Source organism: Heterocephalus glaber, unplaced genomic scaffold (genome assembly GCF_053883595.1).
Source record: "Heterocephalus glaber isolate CG9 unplaced genomic scaffold, H.glaber_assembly_v1.0 deba00001428, whole genome shotgun sequence".
Classification (NCBI taxonomy): domain Eukaryota; kingdom Metazoa; phylum Chordata; class Mammalia; order Rodentia; family Bathyergidae; genus Heterocephalus; species Heterocephalus glaber.
Genome location: NW_028258293.1, coordinates 16305924 through 16325606, shown reverse-complemented (window position 1 = coordinate 16325606; position 19683 = coordinate 16305924). Strand labels below are relative to the sequence as shown.

General features: G+C 46.2%; 1 protein-coding gene across 2 annotated transcripts in view; it reads left to right on the top strand.

The window, feature by feature from the left end:
• Positions 1-210: 210 nt before the first annotated feature.
• Spon1 (spondin 1) overlaps positions 211-19683 on the top strand; it is a 283414-nt gene continuing 263941 nt past the window's right edge. The window contains exon 1 of one of the 2 annotated variants that reach the window (XM_013074649.3): positions 211-1087. In XM_013074649.3, the coding sequence (XP_012930103.1) occupies positions 862-1087 (226 nt within the window). In that variant the 5' untranslated portion in view covers positions 211-861. Of the gene's footprint in view, positions 1088-11789; positions 11890-19683 lie in introns of those variants that run through there. The other variant, XM_087211613.1, reaches the window with a different exon arrangement.

Below are 19683 nucleotides of genomic sequence, written 5' to 3'. Positions count from 1 at the left end.
ACTTTCGTGAGCCCTAGGCACTTTTGTCTTGGTGGGCTTTTTCCTTTACAAGACAAAAACACTGTGTTTTATGACTGTGTGAGCATAAGGGCGAATATATTAATATTATATTGCAAAACATTTTGTCCATCCCCCCCTCCTGTTTTAAATAAAACATTTCCCTAGATCTCCAGAAGTACTACGCCCTAGGCACAGTGTTCGTTGGCTCCTCTCGTCCTCCAGTGGGACCTGTCCCAGTCCGGCCAGGGGAAGAGCAATGGGGCCAGCGAGTCACAGCACCTAGCTCGTCTGGGCGTCTACAGAATGAGCGAGAGTCGAGAACCGCTTCCGCGTGCGGTCAGCGCGCGCAGGCACCGTGAGCAGACCGCGCGCGCACAGAGTAGGTGTGCAGCGAAAGTTAGTTCGCAGGCTTTCCCTCCTGGAGCCCCATGGTCCGCAGGGTCCAGGGCTTAGGCGGGGCTTGGGACAGCGGCCTCCTCGGTGGTGGGACAGATCCCGCAGGGTTCCCCTCTCCTCTGATTCCCCCGCCAGACCCTGGGAATCCAGCGTCGCAAAATAAACACCGCCTCGCCGCTAATCGCCAGCTTGGAAACAAAACAGCGCTGCGCTCGCTCGCTCGGGGATCTGTGCGGACACAGCCCCCTCCTCCCGCGCGGTTGCCGCCTCCCTCCCCTCCGCGCGCGCCTCGCCTCGCCTCGGCTCAGCGCAGCGCAGCTCGGCAGCCGCCAAACCCAGGCGGCACGGGCTCCAGGCTCCCGCTCTCCGCCGGGCTCTTCCAGGTCTCGCCTCTGCCCGAACCATTCGGGCAGGAGTCGCTTATCGAGGGCCGGCGACATCATCTCAGAGTTGGGGGCCGCGAGGATGAGGCTGTCCTTGGCGCCCCGGCGCCCGGCGCTGCTGGCCCTGGCGCTGCCCCTCGCCGTGGCGCTGGCCTTCTCCGACGAGACCTTGGACAAAGTGGCCAAGTCGGAGGGCTATTGCAGCCGCATCCTGCGCGCCCAGGGCACGCGGCGCGAGGGCTACACCGAGTTCAGCCTCCGCGTGGAGGGCGATCCCGAGTCCTACAAGCCGGGAAGCAGCTACCGAGGTAAGTGACCCCGGGTGGCGTGGGGCGCACGGAGCTGACCCCGAGGTGACGACCGCGCGGTGCCCTAGGAGGACGCGCGTCCCTGAGCGCACGGTGCCGGCGCAGCCCCGGCAGGTCCTCCTGACTTGGCTGCCCTCAGCTCCTTCAGCCGCGAGCACCGCGCTCATCGCCAGCCACCGTCCCGAGCGGTCGCCACCCGACCGTCGGCAGGGGAGAAGTAGACCCGCCTTCCTCCAGCTCGGGCTCTGGAGAGAAGGGGCCCGCTCTTCTCAGTGGGGTCCAGGCAAGCCACCTTTCCCCCCTCTTCGATCCCTGAAGGAAAGGGGTCCAGCCTCTCTCAGTCTGGCCCCAAGCAGTCCGGTCACCTTGGCTCCTCCCGACCCGGTCCCAAGGCGCGGAGAGTGAGGGGAAGAGCCAGAGGGTCCTCGGAAGTGTCCTTGGGAAAAAAGCCCAAATGATGCCTTTCCGCTCTCAGGTCAGGGAGAGGATCCTGGATTTCCAGCACCGGTCCCCAGTGGGAACGGGATCCCCACAGAGCCCTGGGTAGGCTCCCACCGGGGAGGAAGTCCAGTGAAGACCTCAAGGGGAGCCCGACCGCCCCCCAGGCCTGCTGGCCGGAAGCTGCGGGACCCGGGCGGCCGCAGCCCGAGGCTCCGTGCCCCGGGATCATTGCGCTTCCGCGGCTCAGTAGGGACCCGAATTTCAGGAGCGTAGGTGTCGAAGCAGGTGAGCGCCTCCTGGACAGGCCAGGAGTCAGGCGGCTCGGCTGGCGCTGACCTGAGGACGCGGACTCCATCCTCGCCGCCTGCCTCCCTGCCTCCCTCGCCTTCCTGCGCAGCGGGCTCCGCTGTCCGCTTGGGACACAGGTCCCCAGGCAAGGAGGGAAGCTCGCTTGACCTCTCCCGCAGTCCTGCAAGGGCACGTGCCTCCTCCCACCCCTTCCTTCATAAGTCAGCTCTGGTGCTGAGCAGCGAAGACTGGGTCTCTGGGCACCTGGTGGCACCAACGGGCCCCCAGCAGCTGCCCTTCCATCCCCGCCTCGCGGTTCCCCAGAGTCGCGGGAGAAAGTTTGATGTGGTGTCTGCGGGCGCCCGGGGCCAGCGCCCTGCCAGGACCGCGGTCGCCTGCTCAGAACCGTTCAGCTGTCCCGGGCTGGCGCACGGACTTCTCTTCGGAGCGGCCTTGTCCCGCGCGTGTATCTTCAGCAGCATCCTTGATCCTCTAAGAAGAAAGATGTAGGGCCGGGAATTTAGCTCAGTGGTTCCGACGCCTGCCTCGAAAGCGCAAGGTCCTGAGTTCGATGGCCGGTACCAAAAACCAAACAAAGATGTGGGGCGGTTAACACCTCGCCTCGCCCAGCCTGGGAGGGACGCGCGGGCTGGCGCGGAAGCCAAAGGGAGTCCAGCCATGCTCGAGGGCAGCCGCTCGGCGGAGGCGGAGGCGGAGGCGGGCAGGACACAGACAGTCCTCCACGTGGACGGGGGAGGCAGGAGTAGCCTCCAGGCCTCTGCAGGCTGCAGGCCTCCCCCGCGCGGAGAGCCTGTGGTCAGTGCCGGAGACTGGCTCTGGACGGAAAGGGGCTTGTATTTCAGTTTCTCTGACACTCTCTGGTTGATACTGGGAGTAAATGAGTTTACAAGAATGTGCCTGAGCGGCAACAGCTCCGGGGACACATTAGAGTTGGGTATGAGAGCCCTGTGTTGGTTTAATAATGGAGGGAGATTGGGGATTTAGCTCAGTGGTTCCGCCGCCTGTCTTGCGCAAGGACCCGAGTTTGATCCCCGGTACCAAAAAAAAAAAAAAAGTTAAATAATGGAGGGAGGTGCGTCTGGTTAGATTTTTGAGGGGCGTGTGTGTGTGTGTGTGTGTGTGTGTGTGTGTGTGTGTGTGTGTGTTTAAAAGCAGGTTTCTTTAGCACTCTAGTCCAGTCTGTCAGTGAATGGCCATTATCTGGGCCTTATGAATTAAATGAATGAATGAATGAATGAATGATAAATTGATGTCCCCATTCTAGAAGCCGTGCCTAAGACTTCATAATTGACGCACTGGAAGATTTCGTGATTTAGGCTCCTCTGGGGCCCTGGCCCAGTGTCCTCTTGGCATCTCTTCTCTCACTAGTCCTCTGGGCATTGGGAGCCGTGGGGCCCGGTTGGGTGGGGGAGTGGGGGACACATCCCATCATCACATGGCCGGAGAAATTCCAGTACTGCTCCCAGGCGGGAACAAGGCGAGGAGGGGAGGGCCCCGGACTTGGCAGCCTAAACCTGTAGGCTTTTGGGACTTGGACGCCAGTCCACTCACTGCTGAGCAATCGTCCTTTCTCCTTTCTTTGGACCAAGAGATCTTGAAGGAAAAGATCTTAAAGGAGCCATGCTAAGGTCTCCTGAATAAATAAATATTCTGTGACTAACAAACCTGGCTAAAATCTCAAAGGTAGGAAGAAAGGGGGCTCCCCTAGGTTGTGACATTTTCTGTTGGCTTATACTTTCTTAGAATAATTAGGTTAAAAGTAAATCTAATGCATTCGGCTCCGCGCAGATTTTTCTTGTGGCAGTTAACATTCCCCCAGTGCTTAGAAGCTTTCTGTTTTTTCCTGAGTGAAGATCCCTCACGATCCTTGGAATCAATGACTTCTTTTCCTGCCTCAAATCTTTGTCCTTTCCATCCAGTCCATCCCCAATAGCTTGTTCTCTCCATGCCCCCATCCAAGTATAGCCCTTTGGTGTTCTCAACTAGAATAAATGGTCACTAGATTAAAAATTAAATCATGGGGTTTCTTCCCCCACAGCCTGATCCGGTTGAGATTCTTATTCACTCTTCTCCAAGTTGTTGGTGCTGTATGGACTTCCTTTTCTCTCCCCCCACCTCTCTCTACCCCCCCCCCCCCCCACAATAATTGTGCTTTAGAAAGCCCTGAAAGGCCTGCTCTGTTTCTGACCAGGGCCTCCTTTGAAAGGAGATTACAGTGATTAAAAATAACAAGTTGAGGATCCTCAAGGGGCTTCCCTTAGAGCAGGACAATTTGCAGGACCTGCCTTTTCCAGATCACAATTTCAAGCCAAATAGAAGAAAATCAGCTAAAATATTGAAGAATTCATTAAAAATAAGAAGAATTGATTAAAAATAAACGGGCAGACTTTGTCTGCCCAAAGGTCTGTTTATTGGGAAAATAAAGTCAGACCCTGGCTAATGAGAGTGGCTTTTCCTAGATGCTCTTTAAAGGGAAATTTCAAGGAACTTGATGGAAAAAGAATGTGTAGTTGAGATTTCAAAAGTTGGTCCAACTTTAGGCATAATTGGGTGGGGATTTATTCTAAACTGTGAGGTTTGGAGACCTCCAAAGCTGCTTTGATTTCTCTCCTTTGTCCCACTGTGGGGCACACACTGGCTGTGGGAGGAAGGCATCTCAGCCTGGTGCAAAATAGCATAGGACTCAACGTTGGATGACTCAGTTTCCATTTCTGCATGGTCCCATTTCTACTATGTGACCTCGGGCAAGCTGCCTCACCTCCTTGAGCCACAATTTCTCCATGTACAAGATCATTATTTTGGAAATAGAAAAACACTTAGCAGCAAAGCACTGGATAAGAATTGTGTTAATCTTTTCCTGCTCATACCCCTTATTCCTTGTAGTACTTTGAGATGATTTATTACTCATATTTTACCGATGAGAAGACCAAAGTCTCAAAACTTTCCTCCTCATCATACAGCTACTTATCAATGGGGTCAGGATATGCTCTCCGGTCTATGTCCTCCTAAATGTGTGCCTTTTTGTTTGGGGTTTTGGTTTTTGTTGTTTTTTGTTTTTTCGAGACAGGGTTTGCTATGTAGGTAAGGCTGGCATTGAACTCTTGAAGTCACAATATAGTCCAGGCTGGTCATGAACTCGTGGCAATCCTCCTGCCTCAGCCTCCAGAGTGTCCCACCATGCCTGGCTAAATGTGTGTTCTTAACCAGTCTTCTCTGCTGGCTCAATAAAGTGAGTTGGGAGTAGAACAAATTCACTCAGCCTTCCAGATGGTGAGTCTTTCTGGAAGGAAAACACAGTCAACAAATCAAGATAATAACTGACATATCACAGGACACAGAGTAATAAAGGGATAGATCCTTATTTACATTTTCTTTGTGCTTTTTATAGGCTTTAGTATTGCAATTCCCCATAAACCAGAGGCTTAATTTGGAATCATGAAGAACCTTGTCAGTCTTTAGCCAATCCCTTTTGTTTGTGGGGAAGCAGAAACAAATTGGATAGGGGAAAAAAACCCGATTTGATTATTGTTTTATCTTTACATGCAGATGTTATATGACCATGCATGTAAAACTAGATGCTTGAGCAGGAAATATATAGGATCGGAGGAATCGAAGCTGGGGGAGGTCTTTTCAAAAACCTTTTCTTACACAGTGGTTGGTTTTTACATAAGTGCTGCTGATAACACAATTAATTTTCACTCCTGCCTCTCTTCTTATAGCATTCACCTCTTTTTTATTATGTAATTTTAGTTGTAGAATCCTTATCTCTTTTAATAATTCAAATTGATAATAAAAATCAAAAGGTGCTATGTATCTAATGCTTAATGGTTGTGGAGATTATTTATTGCTTTGATTCCCAGGAATCAAAAAAAATCTAAATATACAAAAATGAAAGTATTAGAGTTTTCAAGATTTAAAACTTGAGTGTTATACATGTCTATAATCCCAGCCCTCTAGGAGGCTGAGGCAGGAAGACTTTAAATTTGAGGGCCCCCCTTCCCCCGCACATGTGAGTACCTTCCCATTCCCAGGTAAGTTTTCCTTTACAGCTGACTCTTTCAACTGGAACAACAGGCTATAATCGCTGATCTATCTACAAACATGGGCCCATCTCAAAAGCTTTTCCCTATCACACACTCCATTTAGTTGCTGTATGAAATGGAAGGTGTAGGTTAAAATCAACCTCTGGGAGAAAAAAAATGTACTGTGTTACATTAGTCAGAGTATAGGATATGCTCCTGTTACAGAGAGATCCCCAAATACAGTGGCTTAAGCCAGAAGAAGATGGGAAATCTGGAGTGGCAGGGTGGAACTTCACTGCACAAGGCCATGCAAAAACCCAGGCCTTCTGTCTTGTGGCTCTTCTGGCTTTTCACGCCCTGCTGTCCAGGAGGAAGCCACTTGCCAGGAGTCAAATGTGACAGTCGCACACTTGAAATGCGGCTAGTCTGAACTGAGGTGTGTTGTAAACGATTTTGAAGAATTAGTATGAAAAATGATAAGGCTTTTGTTAATAATTTTTATATCGATTCCATGTTGGAATGATCATTGTATATATTAGATGCAAAGGGGCCGGGGATTTAGCTCAGTGGTTTCAGCACCTGCCTGCAAGCACAAGGCCCCGAGTTTGATCCCCGGTACCAAAACAAAAAAACAAAAAAAACCATATTAGATGCAAAGACCCTGGGTTAAATCCCAGTACTGAAAAATTATTTTACCTGTGTTACATTTATTTCTATTAAGTACCTGTCTTAGTTACTTTTCTCTCATGGCTGAGACAAAATACCCGACACCCAACGTTAAAGGAGGAAAGGTGTATTTAGCTCACAGTTTGTAGAGATTTCAGTTATAATTGGCTGGCTCTAAGGCAGGGTGGCATGACAGAGGGGCAACAGTTCATGGATGCGGAGGACAGCAAAGGCAACAACAGAGCTTCACAGAGTCATTCTGGCCCTTTTATCTTATCCAGACTACCAGGATGAGGGCTGTGCCAAACCAATGAGTGGACTGGTTTAGTAATCATGCGCCCTTAACCCCAGCATCACACACTCTAGATTCAGCCACCGAGTAAGGTTTGGGGGGATAGCCAGATGCAAGCCATAACAATGCCTGCTAACAAGTTAACCTGCCTTGAGCATCTTCCTGTTGGACAGCACTGCCCTGGGATGGTTATACCCACAGAAGACAAGCGGTTTTCTTTTAAAGATGCGCCCCAGGAATTGCACCAGCACCCCCTCCCCATTTTTTGTTGTGTTTTGGTCCTGGGGATTGAATCCAGGGCCTTTGCACTGAGCTACATTCCCAGGCCTTTCATAATTTTTTAAATTTTGAAACAGGGTCTCACTAAACTGCCCAGGGTGGGCTCGAGCTTTTGATCCTCCTTCCTGGGCCTCCTAGTATGCTAGGGTTGCAGGTGTGCGCCACCACGCCTGGCTTGCATTCACCCTTCTAAATGCACTCCCTTGGTAAAAATTTAGTGGCCGTACCCAGCTGCAAGGGAGGCTGGGAAATATAGCATTGAGCTGGACAGCCACATGCCCACCTGAATCTTGAAGAATAAGTGGATTTGGGGAGATGATTAGATGTCTCCGGCACATGTTTCAATGCCAGTCACATAAAAAACATAGTATATCATGTTCTGTCATTCATAGGTCTTCTTGACATGCCCACTCCAGAACATGTGAACCGATATTCCTGCTAAATCAATGGGTGAAGGAAAGAGAGTCCATGTGTGTGTGCAGGTGTCAGTAGGTGGCCCGTTCTGTCCTGCCTCCTCCTTCAGTAAAGAAGGAGTCAGCATAGAAAGAAAGGAATGAAGAAGTGAAGAAAGCAAGTGGGTGGTATGGGAAGGGAAAAAGAAAAAAGAGCCACAGGGGTAGAGATGCAGAATCAAAATGGGAATAGTATGAGTGCAGTAAAGTAAGAGGTTAGATTTAAAAGCCATTATGGAGGGTAAAAATCACATAAGTCAAAACTATTCCTTAAAGATCCTTCGAAATTGTACATCAACTATAACAGACACCAGCTCCAAGCTGGCCTGATTTATACACCCCTCCAGATATCTCCGTTATTGGCAAATAGAAACAAATTGGCATTTCTCAGTAAGTCCAGCGCTTCTATTTTCCCTCAGCACTGGAATAGTTCCATGTTTCTTCAATTGAATGGCAAGTAAAATCATTGGTATTTACTCCTTAAACACTGACGTCCAAGTACCAGGTCCTCCTATGTGACAGGCTGAGGGACCTGAGGGTTGCATCTCATACTCACTGAGGTAGGTACATGAACTGAGTGGACTGGCAACTGCCCCAGGCCATTTAAGCTTCTTTCTGTCTCTCTCTCTCTCTCTCTCTCTCTCACTCCTTCCTTCCTGCAGCAGTGTACAGTTGCCTTTATGATGCTGTGCAGCTCGTGCTGATATGAAATGTCCCATTTTTACAGACAATCTCTGCTGGGCTGGAGCTGAGGCTCAGTCGGTGAGCATGCCAGAAGGAAGTCCCTTTCGAGCTCCACGAAGGCAAGGCTTCCAGCTTTCACAGAATATTCCAAGCTGCCAGGAAAAATTCAGGGATGCTTAAACAAGGTCTTGGTCCACATCTACTGATTTGTCTGTAGCCTAGGAGACGTGTAGGTCTATATCTAGAGCTGCTGTGGGGTTGATATTTGCAAATATGTCTCGTGGACTGGATGAGAGGCAAAGAGGAGAAAAGAGTTCCAAGAAGTATCGCCAGGCATGGAGTAGGAGTGTGGGAGATGGGCAGACTCCGAAGCAGGACAGGGACCTGGGTGGTGAGCACAGGTGCGACTGAAGTTCTTGGGTTGCTTGCCCCTCTGCTCATCTCCCTCCTCTTCCTCCTGGAAGGAGCAGCACTGACCTCTGCATTTTCCAAGCACAGCAAGCTCTTTCCTACACCAGGCCCTCCATATTTGCTCTTCTTCAAGCCTGCAGCGCTTGTCCCCAGCCCTTTGTATGGCTCTTTGTCTTTTCAGTCCTTCTAAGTGAAGTCCCCTCTGTAAAGCGCCTTCTGTCACTGCTTCTCTGAGTTTCCCATCACCCCATCACTTTTGTCTGGTTTGTTTTCCTCATACCCCTTAAGCACTCTCTGAATTATTTTGTTCATCAGCCTCCTTCAGCTAGAATACAAGCTCTATGAGAACAAGGATTTTGTCTTTCTTATTTGCCATCTTATCTCCAGCACTCAGAATAGTGCCTGGAGATAGCAGGCACTAAATTGGTAGTGGTTGAAAAAATATATCATTGAAAACCCCCAAAGCCCTAGTGTGATCTAGATCTCTCTCTCTCTCCCTGTCTCTGTCTCTCTCTGTCTCCATCTCCCTCCTCTCTCTTCTCTGTCTCCCTCTCTCTCTCCCCCTCAAAGCTGGACGAAAGCTAGGAAAAGTATTTCTCAGTCAGAAAGGTGAGCACCCCAGGTGGCAGCAAGGAGCCCCAGGTGGTGGCAGCAGAGAGAAAAGATGCCAGGTGCCCTGCAGACAGTAGCTGGAGGCTGGGCCAGGAGAAGGGCACTAGGAGCCTAGGTAGAGCAAGTGCGGCCAGGGAATCACCCCAACATTGATGGTGCAGAGGTGACCAGCAGAACAACAGCAGGCAAAAGGGCAGAAGGAAGGGATTGCCAACCTCAGACACTGGCTCTTAGGATATTGGGAAGAATGTGCAGAGGGACTGCTGATCATCAAACTGAGACGCAAATTATCAAAGTGAATTTTCCCTAACCATTTGCTGTGGCTGCTAAACTTGGCTATGTGTTAGAGTCATTTGGAGAGCTTTAAACCAACAAACAAAAGGTTCCTGGATTCCAACAAAGGGCTGGATTCCAGGAATCTATATTCTTTCTTTTAAGGCAAGATGGTGATACAGAAAAAAGGTAGCTAAAAGGTGTTTCTGCCCCAGTCACCACCCACCTGTCCCAGGCCCAGGCTCACTCTCCACACACGCTTTAGCACTCGGTCACACCACTGCCTTGTCCCATTACTGAGGGACGCCGGTGCAGTGGCCAGTGGAGACCCAAGCCAAAAGGACTGTAGCGTTCTGTTGCCTTGGAGCGGGGTTGGGGAAAGGAAGTCAGGCGCTCCCTTTAGGTGGTGGCACTCACAGACTGGTGGCCCCAGGACCAGGTCTAACTTTGTACTTCTCTGCTGCCAAAGTCAGTGTCCCATGAACTTCCACACATCTGTCTAGGTTCCCACCTTTGGAGTCAAACAAAATAAGATCTCTCCTCGGCCATGTCAGCTCTTATGGTGTTTATGGATCAGTAGCTATCATGGCTTCTCTTCTGCCTAAAATGCCCATTTCTTCCATCATTCCTTCTAGGAGACTGCTTAAAGGCAGTGCTATTTGGAGGTGGCGTGGGCCTGTAGGAGGTGGGGGGGCCTCATGGGTTATCGGGGTCATGCTCGAGTGGGTTTATGAGACCTTAGTCTCTCAATTGCCTTCTGCTTCCTAGCCCAAGGTCTTAAGTGATTTGCTCTGTGATGTGCTACCCTCATCAGTGTCCCAAACTGTGGGGCCACCCAATTCTAGACTGAATCTTCAGAACTCTGAGCCTTTTCTCTTTATAAGTTAATTGCCAATACATTGACCTAGACTAGTATAACTGGGCCTTAACCGTAAGATGTGACATAATTCCCCATTTGACATATTCCAGCATGATTTGGTCCATTTCTGTAGCTTCTGATCATTCACAGGATCTGGATTCTGTCACTTAGTGACATATACACATAATCCAAATTGCAGTTATCCACAATTTTATAAGCAGGCCTGATAAGTCTATCAGACAAGTCGATCAGAGTGTTGAGCAGGTCAGAGCTTAGGACAGTGCTTTTTTGTTTGGTTGGTTTTTGGGGGTTTTTTTTTTGGTACAGGGATCGAACGCGGGTCCTTGTGCTTGTGCAGCAGGCAGCGAAACCACTGAGCTAAATCCCCGGACCTGATTTACAACACCTAAGGCAGACAACTCAAAAGGAGGAAAGGTTTATTTCTGGCTCATTGTTTCAGAGGTTTCAGAGGTATACTGGCCCTGTTGCTTTGGACCAGGGGCAGCACATTACATCATGGGGCACGCATGTGGCTAAGGAGACCTGTTTACCTCATGGTGGCAGGGAAGCAAAAAAAGAGAAGGTGGGCCCAGAGTCCCAGAATCTCCATCAGGGACACGCTCCTAGTGAGTTAACTTCCTTCCACTAGTTTCCACTCTCTAAAGCTTCCACCATCTTCCAGTAGTGCCACAGGCTGGGGACCAAGCCTTTGTCAACATAGGCCTTTGAAGGATGCTCAGGAACCAACACTAGAATCCTTCTTCCTCTTCCTGTCCACCTATTGTGCAGCTCAGGACTCTTCCACCTGCTCTAAGTGACCCTGTGATGTGATAACACATGGGGAAAAGAATTAACTTTTATTGAGCTGTTGCAATGTGCTTCATATTCATTATCATCTCCTTTAATCCTCATGACAAACCCATGAGATGATAATTAGGATTCTTATTTCATAGAAGAGACTGGTTTGCTTTTGAATATATTTTACTGATTTACCACACATTTTGATATGCTTAGTATTATGCATTTATTAGTTGCCATAATGACAACAGGAGTTAAATAATATTACTGCTGATTTATAGGGAAGGAAACTGAAACAAAAAGAGGTTAACTACCTTGCCCAATGTTATGTATAATAGACAGAGGGAAATATGAACCCAGGTCTTTCAGCTACGCGCATTGTAGAAAAATGGCCCTTTCAATTTAAAATGTGCATGCTCTTTAATTTGGAATGGGAAAAATTTCATCTCTGGCTGGGAATGCTGAGAAGGATATTTAGGGAAACAGCATAGTTCAAGCCTCTCCTCCCATACACACTGGCTCACTCTGGGGTGATTAGCCCTGCCTTCCTAGCTGCTGGCCAATCACCAGTAAGTCTTCTGCTTGATCCTGGCCAGTGGGCTGAATCCTTGTGCCAGTTTCTTAGTGAGTCGCAGTTCCTCTGAACTCTGCAAGTTGTGTAGACAGGAGAAGGAGAACCCTGTGACTTATTTAATGCTCCGTTGGTATGTATAATCTCACATTGTAGGTTGAGGCAGAAGTTAGTTCATTATGGTTGAGGCTGTGGCAGGGAGACTGGACCGTTAAACACAGTGGGTGGGTGGCAGGGCCTGGTCATGGGATGGAGGTGGGGCCTGGCAAAGACCTTTGTACTGAGGTTGGGGTTCTGATTCTGAAAATCAAGGTGCAGGGTGGGGAAGGTGATGGAACTGCACAAGATGTAATGAGGGTAATGGGCATAGAGGATGACCTGGGTGACACCTCATCCAAGGTTTTGCTAGATTGTTGAGGCACTAACATTTGAATGACCCAGAAAGCTGTTTGGGAATTAGGTGGGGCTGGGATCTTCATAAGGCAAATGTACCCAAGGATGGGGAGAACTCTACCTTGGGTGAGAATCTGAGGCTAAGCCCAGTGTGAAATATATGGCCTTGCCATATAAATAAGGCAGGCCAGGGAAACCTTGCCACTAAGATGGCTTTGAGAGAAGGGCTGTAACTCAATAATCACACAACCATCAGCCTTAAATCATAAGAAGGTCTCATTGTGTCTGAATATGACAGCCTCTAGCTCAGTGGTCGAGTGCTTGCCTAGGACACACAAGGCCCTGAGTTCAATCCCCAGCACTGAAAAAAAAAATGAGGAGCTGGCATATTAGACAAGATAATCACCTATGGGGACTTTGGAGGAGGGATCAGAGCAGAAATGACCATACTGCATTGAAGACAAATGAACGTCCATTCATTCAACAATGATGATCATTCACTCATCATTGAGTATTTACTATGTGTTAAAAAAGAAGTACGCTAGGTCAGGTCTGGTGGCACATACCTATAATCGTAGCACTCAGGAAGCTGAGATAGGAGGATTGCTTCGAGTTTGAGGCCAGCCTGGGATACGTAGTTCCAGGCCAGCTTAAACTGCACAGTGAGATCCTGCCTCAAATAATGAAAAAAGAAAGAAATATGCTAGATGCTAAAGTGGAGCTCAAGATAGACTTAGTCTCTGCTCTCATGAACCTTGCAGGTTATTAGGAAAGACAAATAGTTAAGAAATAATAACACAAACACATATTTAATTGAGTGAGAGGCCTTCAAGAAAAGCAAAGAAGTAATAAGGTATATTGTGTGGGGATAGGAGGACCAGAAGTTCCTCACAGGGACTCTATCTTGCGCATGAAGGACTGTGAGAAGATTCTATTTGTGCAGGGTACATAATACATGTCTAATCCAAGCTGTTTGGAGTCCTGCTTGGGCAACTTAGCAGGACCCTGTCTCAAAATAAAAAAAAATAAGAAAGGCTGCAGCTACAGCTCCGCACTCCCTGGGTTCATTCTCCAGTACTGCAAAAAAAAAAAAAAAAATCCATTTATTGTAAAAAAAATTTACTTAAATTTCCCCACAGCCTGGCCCTGTGAAGATCATCCCCAAAGACAGTTATCTCAGTTACAATCCTCCCCAGGGCCCTTCATTCAGTTCTAGAGTTCTGTGGAGGTTCATCTTCCTCAAGGTCTAGCTCTCTGGTCTTTATTGTCATGATCTTCACCTTCAGACTCATTGTTTTCATCATCTTCTTCATCCCCAACTTTACCATCCCCACCCCCACCATCCTCCATCCTTTATAAATTCTTGTACCCCTTACAAGTGCCAGGCATTGTGCTCACTATGTATTTAATCCATTCCACATTCTTACACAGAAAGGCAGTATCATGAACTTCTTTTTAAAAATGAGGAAACAGGGGCTGGGGATTTAGCTCAGTGGCGCCATGTCTGTCTGGCAAGTGCAAGGTCCTGAGTTTGGTCCCTGGTACCAAAAAAATAAAATAAAATAAAAATGAGGAAACAGAAAGGTTCAGTAACTTGCTAGAGGTCATGTAATTAATAAGTGGAAGCTCTAGGATTTTAATCTTAAATTTTTGCTCTTAACCACTTCCCTGTGTTTGCACGCAGGATGACTCCAAATAGCCTGCTTTCTTTCTTTCTTTCTTTCTTTCTTTCTTTCATTTTTTATTTTTTTGGAAAAAAATTCTTTGTAAGCATTTTTCTTGAATTTTTTTTTTGATCTTTTAATGGCCTCTCTTGGGAGGCACTTGGGAGGAGTCATTAGAGAGAAGATTCTATTATTTATTCCCAGGCAGGCAGTCATCTTCAGTTGTTACTGGGACTCAGAACGTGCTGCATATTTGTTCCTTTCAGGAGGAAGTCATATAATGGAGTTCTCTGGAGGAAAAGGGTCTGCTGTCTAACTTCAATTTGTACTGTGCGATAACCTCATCACCAGTGATAATTATGAATGGAAAGCCCGAGCTCAGCCTCCAGAGGCACCATCTTGGGTGTTGTTTAATAAGTTAAAATACAACCTTAGTTTTCTAGAATCTACAGGTATGGAGCATTCTAGGAAGCTGATGATATGATTAACCCTTTTAGTGCACTGTATAAACTTACAAGAAGATGGCTATTTGTCATTCTGAAAGATTTTAATAATCTTTATCAAAATCTAATTGACAGAAAAGTTCACAAGTCATACACCTTAGTGATCATGTATTGAATATAACCCCAGTAACAGGACCCAAGTCAAGAAATAGAATGTTGCCAGGAGCAGTGGGACACAGCTGTACTCCCAGCACTTGGGAGAGGGCAGGAGGATTGAAAGTGAGAGACTAGCCTTGGTAACTGAATGAGATTTTAGTCTCCCTAAGTAAATACATCTTCAGTTTGTTTTTTTAAAGGCCAGGGATGTAGCTCAGTGCAAAAGGCCTGGGTTCAATCCCAAGAACTGTAACAACAACAACAACAACAGAATGTGACCAGTGCTCCAGCAGCATCCCGCCTGCCCCCCAAATCCACTGCCTCCCTTTCCCACTTGTCTACCACCTTGACCTCTGGCCCCATAGATTACAATGCCTGTTTTTGAATGTTATATAAATATAGTGAAGTGTAGCCATACCATTTATATTCTTTTGTGTCTGTCTTCTTTCCATTGGGCTTATGTTTGTGAGATTTATCCATGTTGTGTGTAGCAGTATCTTTTCTAGTATATTTGCACATACCAGCAGGCATTCACTTACATGCAGATGTGACAACTGATACATTCATTGGACTGCTAATGACCATGTGGTTCCAACCAGATGCTACTACAAGTAGTGTCACTATGAACATTCATATAAATGCCTTTTGGTGCACATATGTATGCTTTTCTGCTGAGTTAGAGGTGACATTGCTGGGTCATAGGTATGTGTATGCTGAATTTCAGTAAATACTGTCAAAGAATTTTCCAGCAAAAATTGCTAATTTTCACTTCCATCAACAGTGTGTGGAAAGTTCCAGTTAGCAACATTTGATATTGTTAATTCTTTTAAATTTAGTCAGTCTGGGGGATATGCAGTCATATTTTATTGTGGATTTAATTTTTTATTTTTGTTCACTAATGAGGTCGAGAGCCTTTACATATGTTTGTCGGCTGTAGGCACCTTCTTTTCTGAAGTGTTAGTTAATCATTCTGTCTATTTTTCCTATTGAAGGGTCTTTTTCTTAATGATTTGAAGAAATTCTTTACATGTTTTGGATAAGAGTCAATCGGTGCTTATATAATTGCAATTATCTTTTTCACACTGTGACTTGCTTTTCAGTCTTAATCATGTCTTTTGGTGAGCAAAAGTTTGATATCACCTCCTTTATATATCTTGTGCTTTATGGTCAGTCCTTGTTTATATCCTATTTTAGAAGTCTTTCCTGCGCCAAGATTATTTATATTTTATCTTATGCTACCTCCTAAAAACTTTGCTTTACTTTCACATTTAGCTCTACAATCTTATTTTGTATAGGCTCTGAGGAAACTCCTTTTTCTATATGTCTACTCAGTTGTCCTAGCTCCATTTATTGAAAATATTTTTCCCTACTGCTCTGTAGTACATCCATTATCATAAATCAAGTCTCCAGCTGGGCATAGTGGTACACACCTGTAATCCCAGCACTCAGGAAGCTGAGGTAGGAGGATCACCAAGAGTTTAAGGCCAGACTGGGCTACATAGTGAGTTCAAAGCCAGCATGAGCCACACAATGAGACCCTATCTCAAAAACAACAACAAGGTACAATAACAACAAGAAAACTCCATATACTTTTTTTTTTTCTGGTATCAGGGATCAAACTCAGGACCTTACACTTGTGAGGCAGGTGCGGAACCACTGAGCTAAATCCCTGGCCCTAACTCCATCTACTTTTGGAACTTATCTGGATTCTACTACATTTTTCAACTGGTCCACTTTTTCTTTCTTTGCTGTGCTCTAGTGCTCTGGCTTAATTTCTGTAGCTGCATAAGTCTTGATATCTGATAAAATAAGCCCTCCAATTTGTTACATCTTTCCCAACATATTCATGGCCCTTCACATTTCCATATAAATTTTAGAACCAGTTTGTCAACATCAGACACACTTATACACACACACACACACACACACACACACACACACACACAGAGGCAGAGACTTTCATTTAGATTGTAGTAAATCTATAGATCAATTTGAGGAGCATTGACATTTTTAACAATACAGACTCTTCCATCTATGAACACTATTCAGTAAGTTCAATTTCACATCAACTGTGTGCTAATCAGATGTGGCTCTTGCCACATCTGGAAGGATTTACAAATTTGTAAACAAACATATAAACACAAAATGAAATCACTGATAATAATAAACACTAATATATACCTAGCACATATTGTATGCCAACACATGATTTTAAGGACTTTATATGGATTAGTTCATTTATACTTCACACTGATACTCTGTGGTTAAGCTAATTATATAGACTTTTATGTAAAGACATATTTATTAACATTTTTGGGTTTAACATAGCTATCATAGGCTTTTACAAATGTAGAAAATAGCTTTCAGGTCCTCTTTATTCATTTAAGGATTTCTGGAGAATCATAAGAACTACTGGAATTTGATGATGGCAAGTTACTGGTGAGGAGGAAGAAAATTCAGTAACTTCCTAAAAATAAGTTACAAGTCTTGATTATTTTTATTTACTCTTTCACAAAATGCTCAGTTTGGTTCTTAAGAAATTTAAAACCACTTTCACATTTATACAGGATCTTTAAAATATGAGTTAAGTCTGCAAAACAGTGTGCCAGGTTTTGTCTGGATTAGAAGGAATCCCAGCATTGCAGAAACATTGTGTAGATACTATTTTAGTTTATAATCAGGATAAAGGCCTTCAACTGGAAGCCAGGGCACCTGGGCTCTTCTTGTCATCTTGCTTGGTGTGACCTGGAGTCTCTCAACTTCCGGATATAAGAAGCTCTATCGCAGAATGCAAGGGGTTAAATCAGGTCACCCTCAATATCCTTTCCAGCTGTTACGTTATACAACCAGGAAATCAGAGTAACAAGTTCCAGGCTGTTTGGGGTCAGGGATTTTAGAACCTTTATTCAATGTGTAGTACTTTCAAGTTTTTTTTTACTTTTTAGTCTTATTAAAAATTCTGCACAGAGACACCGCCATATATTTACCTATGTTCTGTGTATAGTATTTAAGTATGTTTTCCTACTTAACAACCTCTTTATCATTGGCAGTCAAAAAATTCATCAAAAGTATGGTGGTGCACACCTGTAGACCTAGCACTTAGGCAGAGAGGCAAGAGAATCAGGAGTTTGAGGCCAGCCTGGGCTACACAGACTTTGTCTCATAAACAAAAACAAAAACAAAACAACAGCCTCAAAGTGTAGTTTTATCTTTTTTCCTTTATTGTTATTATTTGGGGCTTCCTTTTTGAATTTCTCCATGATCTCTTCTGGAGTTGCAAAGACCAAAAGCTTCTCCACCACCTTTTTACAAGACTTAATACTCACCCCAAACCACACACATCTCTCTTCCGGTGTCCTAAGCCTGAGGAAGAGGCCAGCAGCGCTTCCCATGCAGGTGCTGCCTTAGCCACCTTTATGGCTTCAGATGTCACATCTGTTGCAGTGTTTTGTTTGGAGCAGGGTTCAGCACGGATGGCGATGGTGACGCCTTTAGAATCATCTGTCCCCAGACTGAGAAAGGAAGTGGGCTCTGGTTCCTAGCTCTGGCTGGTGCCCTTGTCTGTCACACCGTCTTCCTTTGGCATCTTGGGACCATCAGGGAGCCCAGCTGAAACCCAGGTGCTGGTACTTTGGGGAGCTGCCACAACCCACACTGAGTTGCAGCACCTGCCTGGGGAGGCCTGGAGGTGTTCTTAATGTTAACAGGATCTGCGAAAAAGAACACCCAGTCTTTATGGGGAAGTCAGAGAAACATCACGCCAAAGGTGAAAATGGAGATTTTTCTGAAGAAGTTTGCCAGGAATGGAGGAAGCGGAACACGTGCGCTAATGGGACTTATCAGGAAAGTGCCTGTGAGTGAATCCCAGTAGGAATGTGGCGTGTAGGGAGTGGGCATGTGGCTGGTGAGGCTGGAGAGGCAGGGTCTGAGGCCTTTCCTTGGCCTGGGGAGTCCAAGCTTTAACCTGAAGGCAGTGGCTGGAGGGCCCCTCCTGGGTCTTAGGTTGGTTCCTCAGTAGTCGTGCATATCACCGCAAGCCAGTGTCTTAAAACAACAAGACTTCATTCTCTCATCCTTCTGTGCCTATAGGAAGACTAGTCAGATTGGAGTCAAGGCCATGTTAATCCAGTGGGGCCTCTTCTTAACTACTTACATCTGTGAAGACCCTAATTCCCATTGAAATTGCATGTGCATGTGCTGGAGGTTGGACTTATACTATAACTTTTGGGAGAACAAAATTTAACCCACAACACAAAGCTTTGGATGAGGATTTGGGTGCAAGCGATTTATTAAGGAAGTGGTCCCCAGAAAACTAAAAAGGAAGTAGGAGAGGCGAAACAGGGACAAGGCTGTGATCCAAGGCAAGGTCCCCCTGGGGTAGTTGCAGCCCGATTCTGTGGATCCATTTTGGAGTGTAAAAGACCCCTGAGCATTGTTCTCGCCTGCAGTGAGGGAGTTGGTCCTTTCATGTTAGGGGGTGTGGGCTCCAGTGACCTGGGGACAGCCCACCAGAAAAGGGCTACAGTGCTGCCCACTGGAAGCAAAGATACAGCAGCGCAAGGTCACATTAAAATGGTACAAGGGAATTTGAGGACCTCTAGGTGAAGCATTTCCTGTGTGCTGCTTTGTCCTCTGCTCCAGAATTGTGTGAAGTGGCCTTGAAGGCCACCCCACACCCACTGTAGCGAGCTTAGACCAGTGGTGATGAACCTATGGCATGTGTGCCAGAGCCGGCTGCTTGATACATTGAAAGCTCTAAAAGGTTCACCATCACTGGCTTAGGCTGCTTTGGGGCTTTGTCCCTCACAGATCCCAGCTCAGTCTCCTGACATCATAAGCACCATTTTCTCCTTGACACTGCTGAGCTGCACATTTCTTTCTGTTCTTATTTTATTGTGCTTTTTTTTCCTTATCTTGCTCCGTTACTGTTTCATTGTTTAGATATCAGTGGTCAATCAGAATGCTCCTTTACTTTTGTCAGACAAGTTGACCAATCATGGCATGATATTTGCGAATTTGTGTGTCTTAAAGTTCTTTTCTGTGATATCATTGTGTTGGTGGCTCATGGACTACACTACAGTATCCAAGAGAGTAGTTTTATTTTTAGAGTTTCAAAGTGCTTCACTTTTCATGACTGAAACTACGTTGAGGAATTTGGAGGACTAAATGCTTCTCCCCAATTGTAGGTTGCATATCATAATTAAATAATATAGGTTAAATGAATTGATTTGTAAGATTTAAAAATAATCAGTCCATACCTGCAGAAGGTCC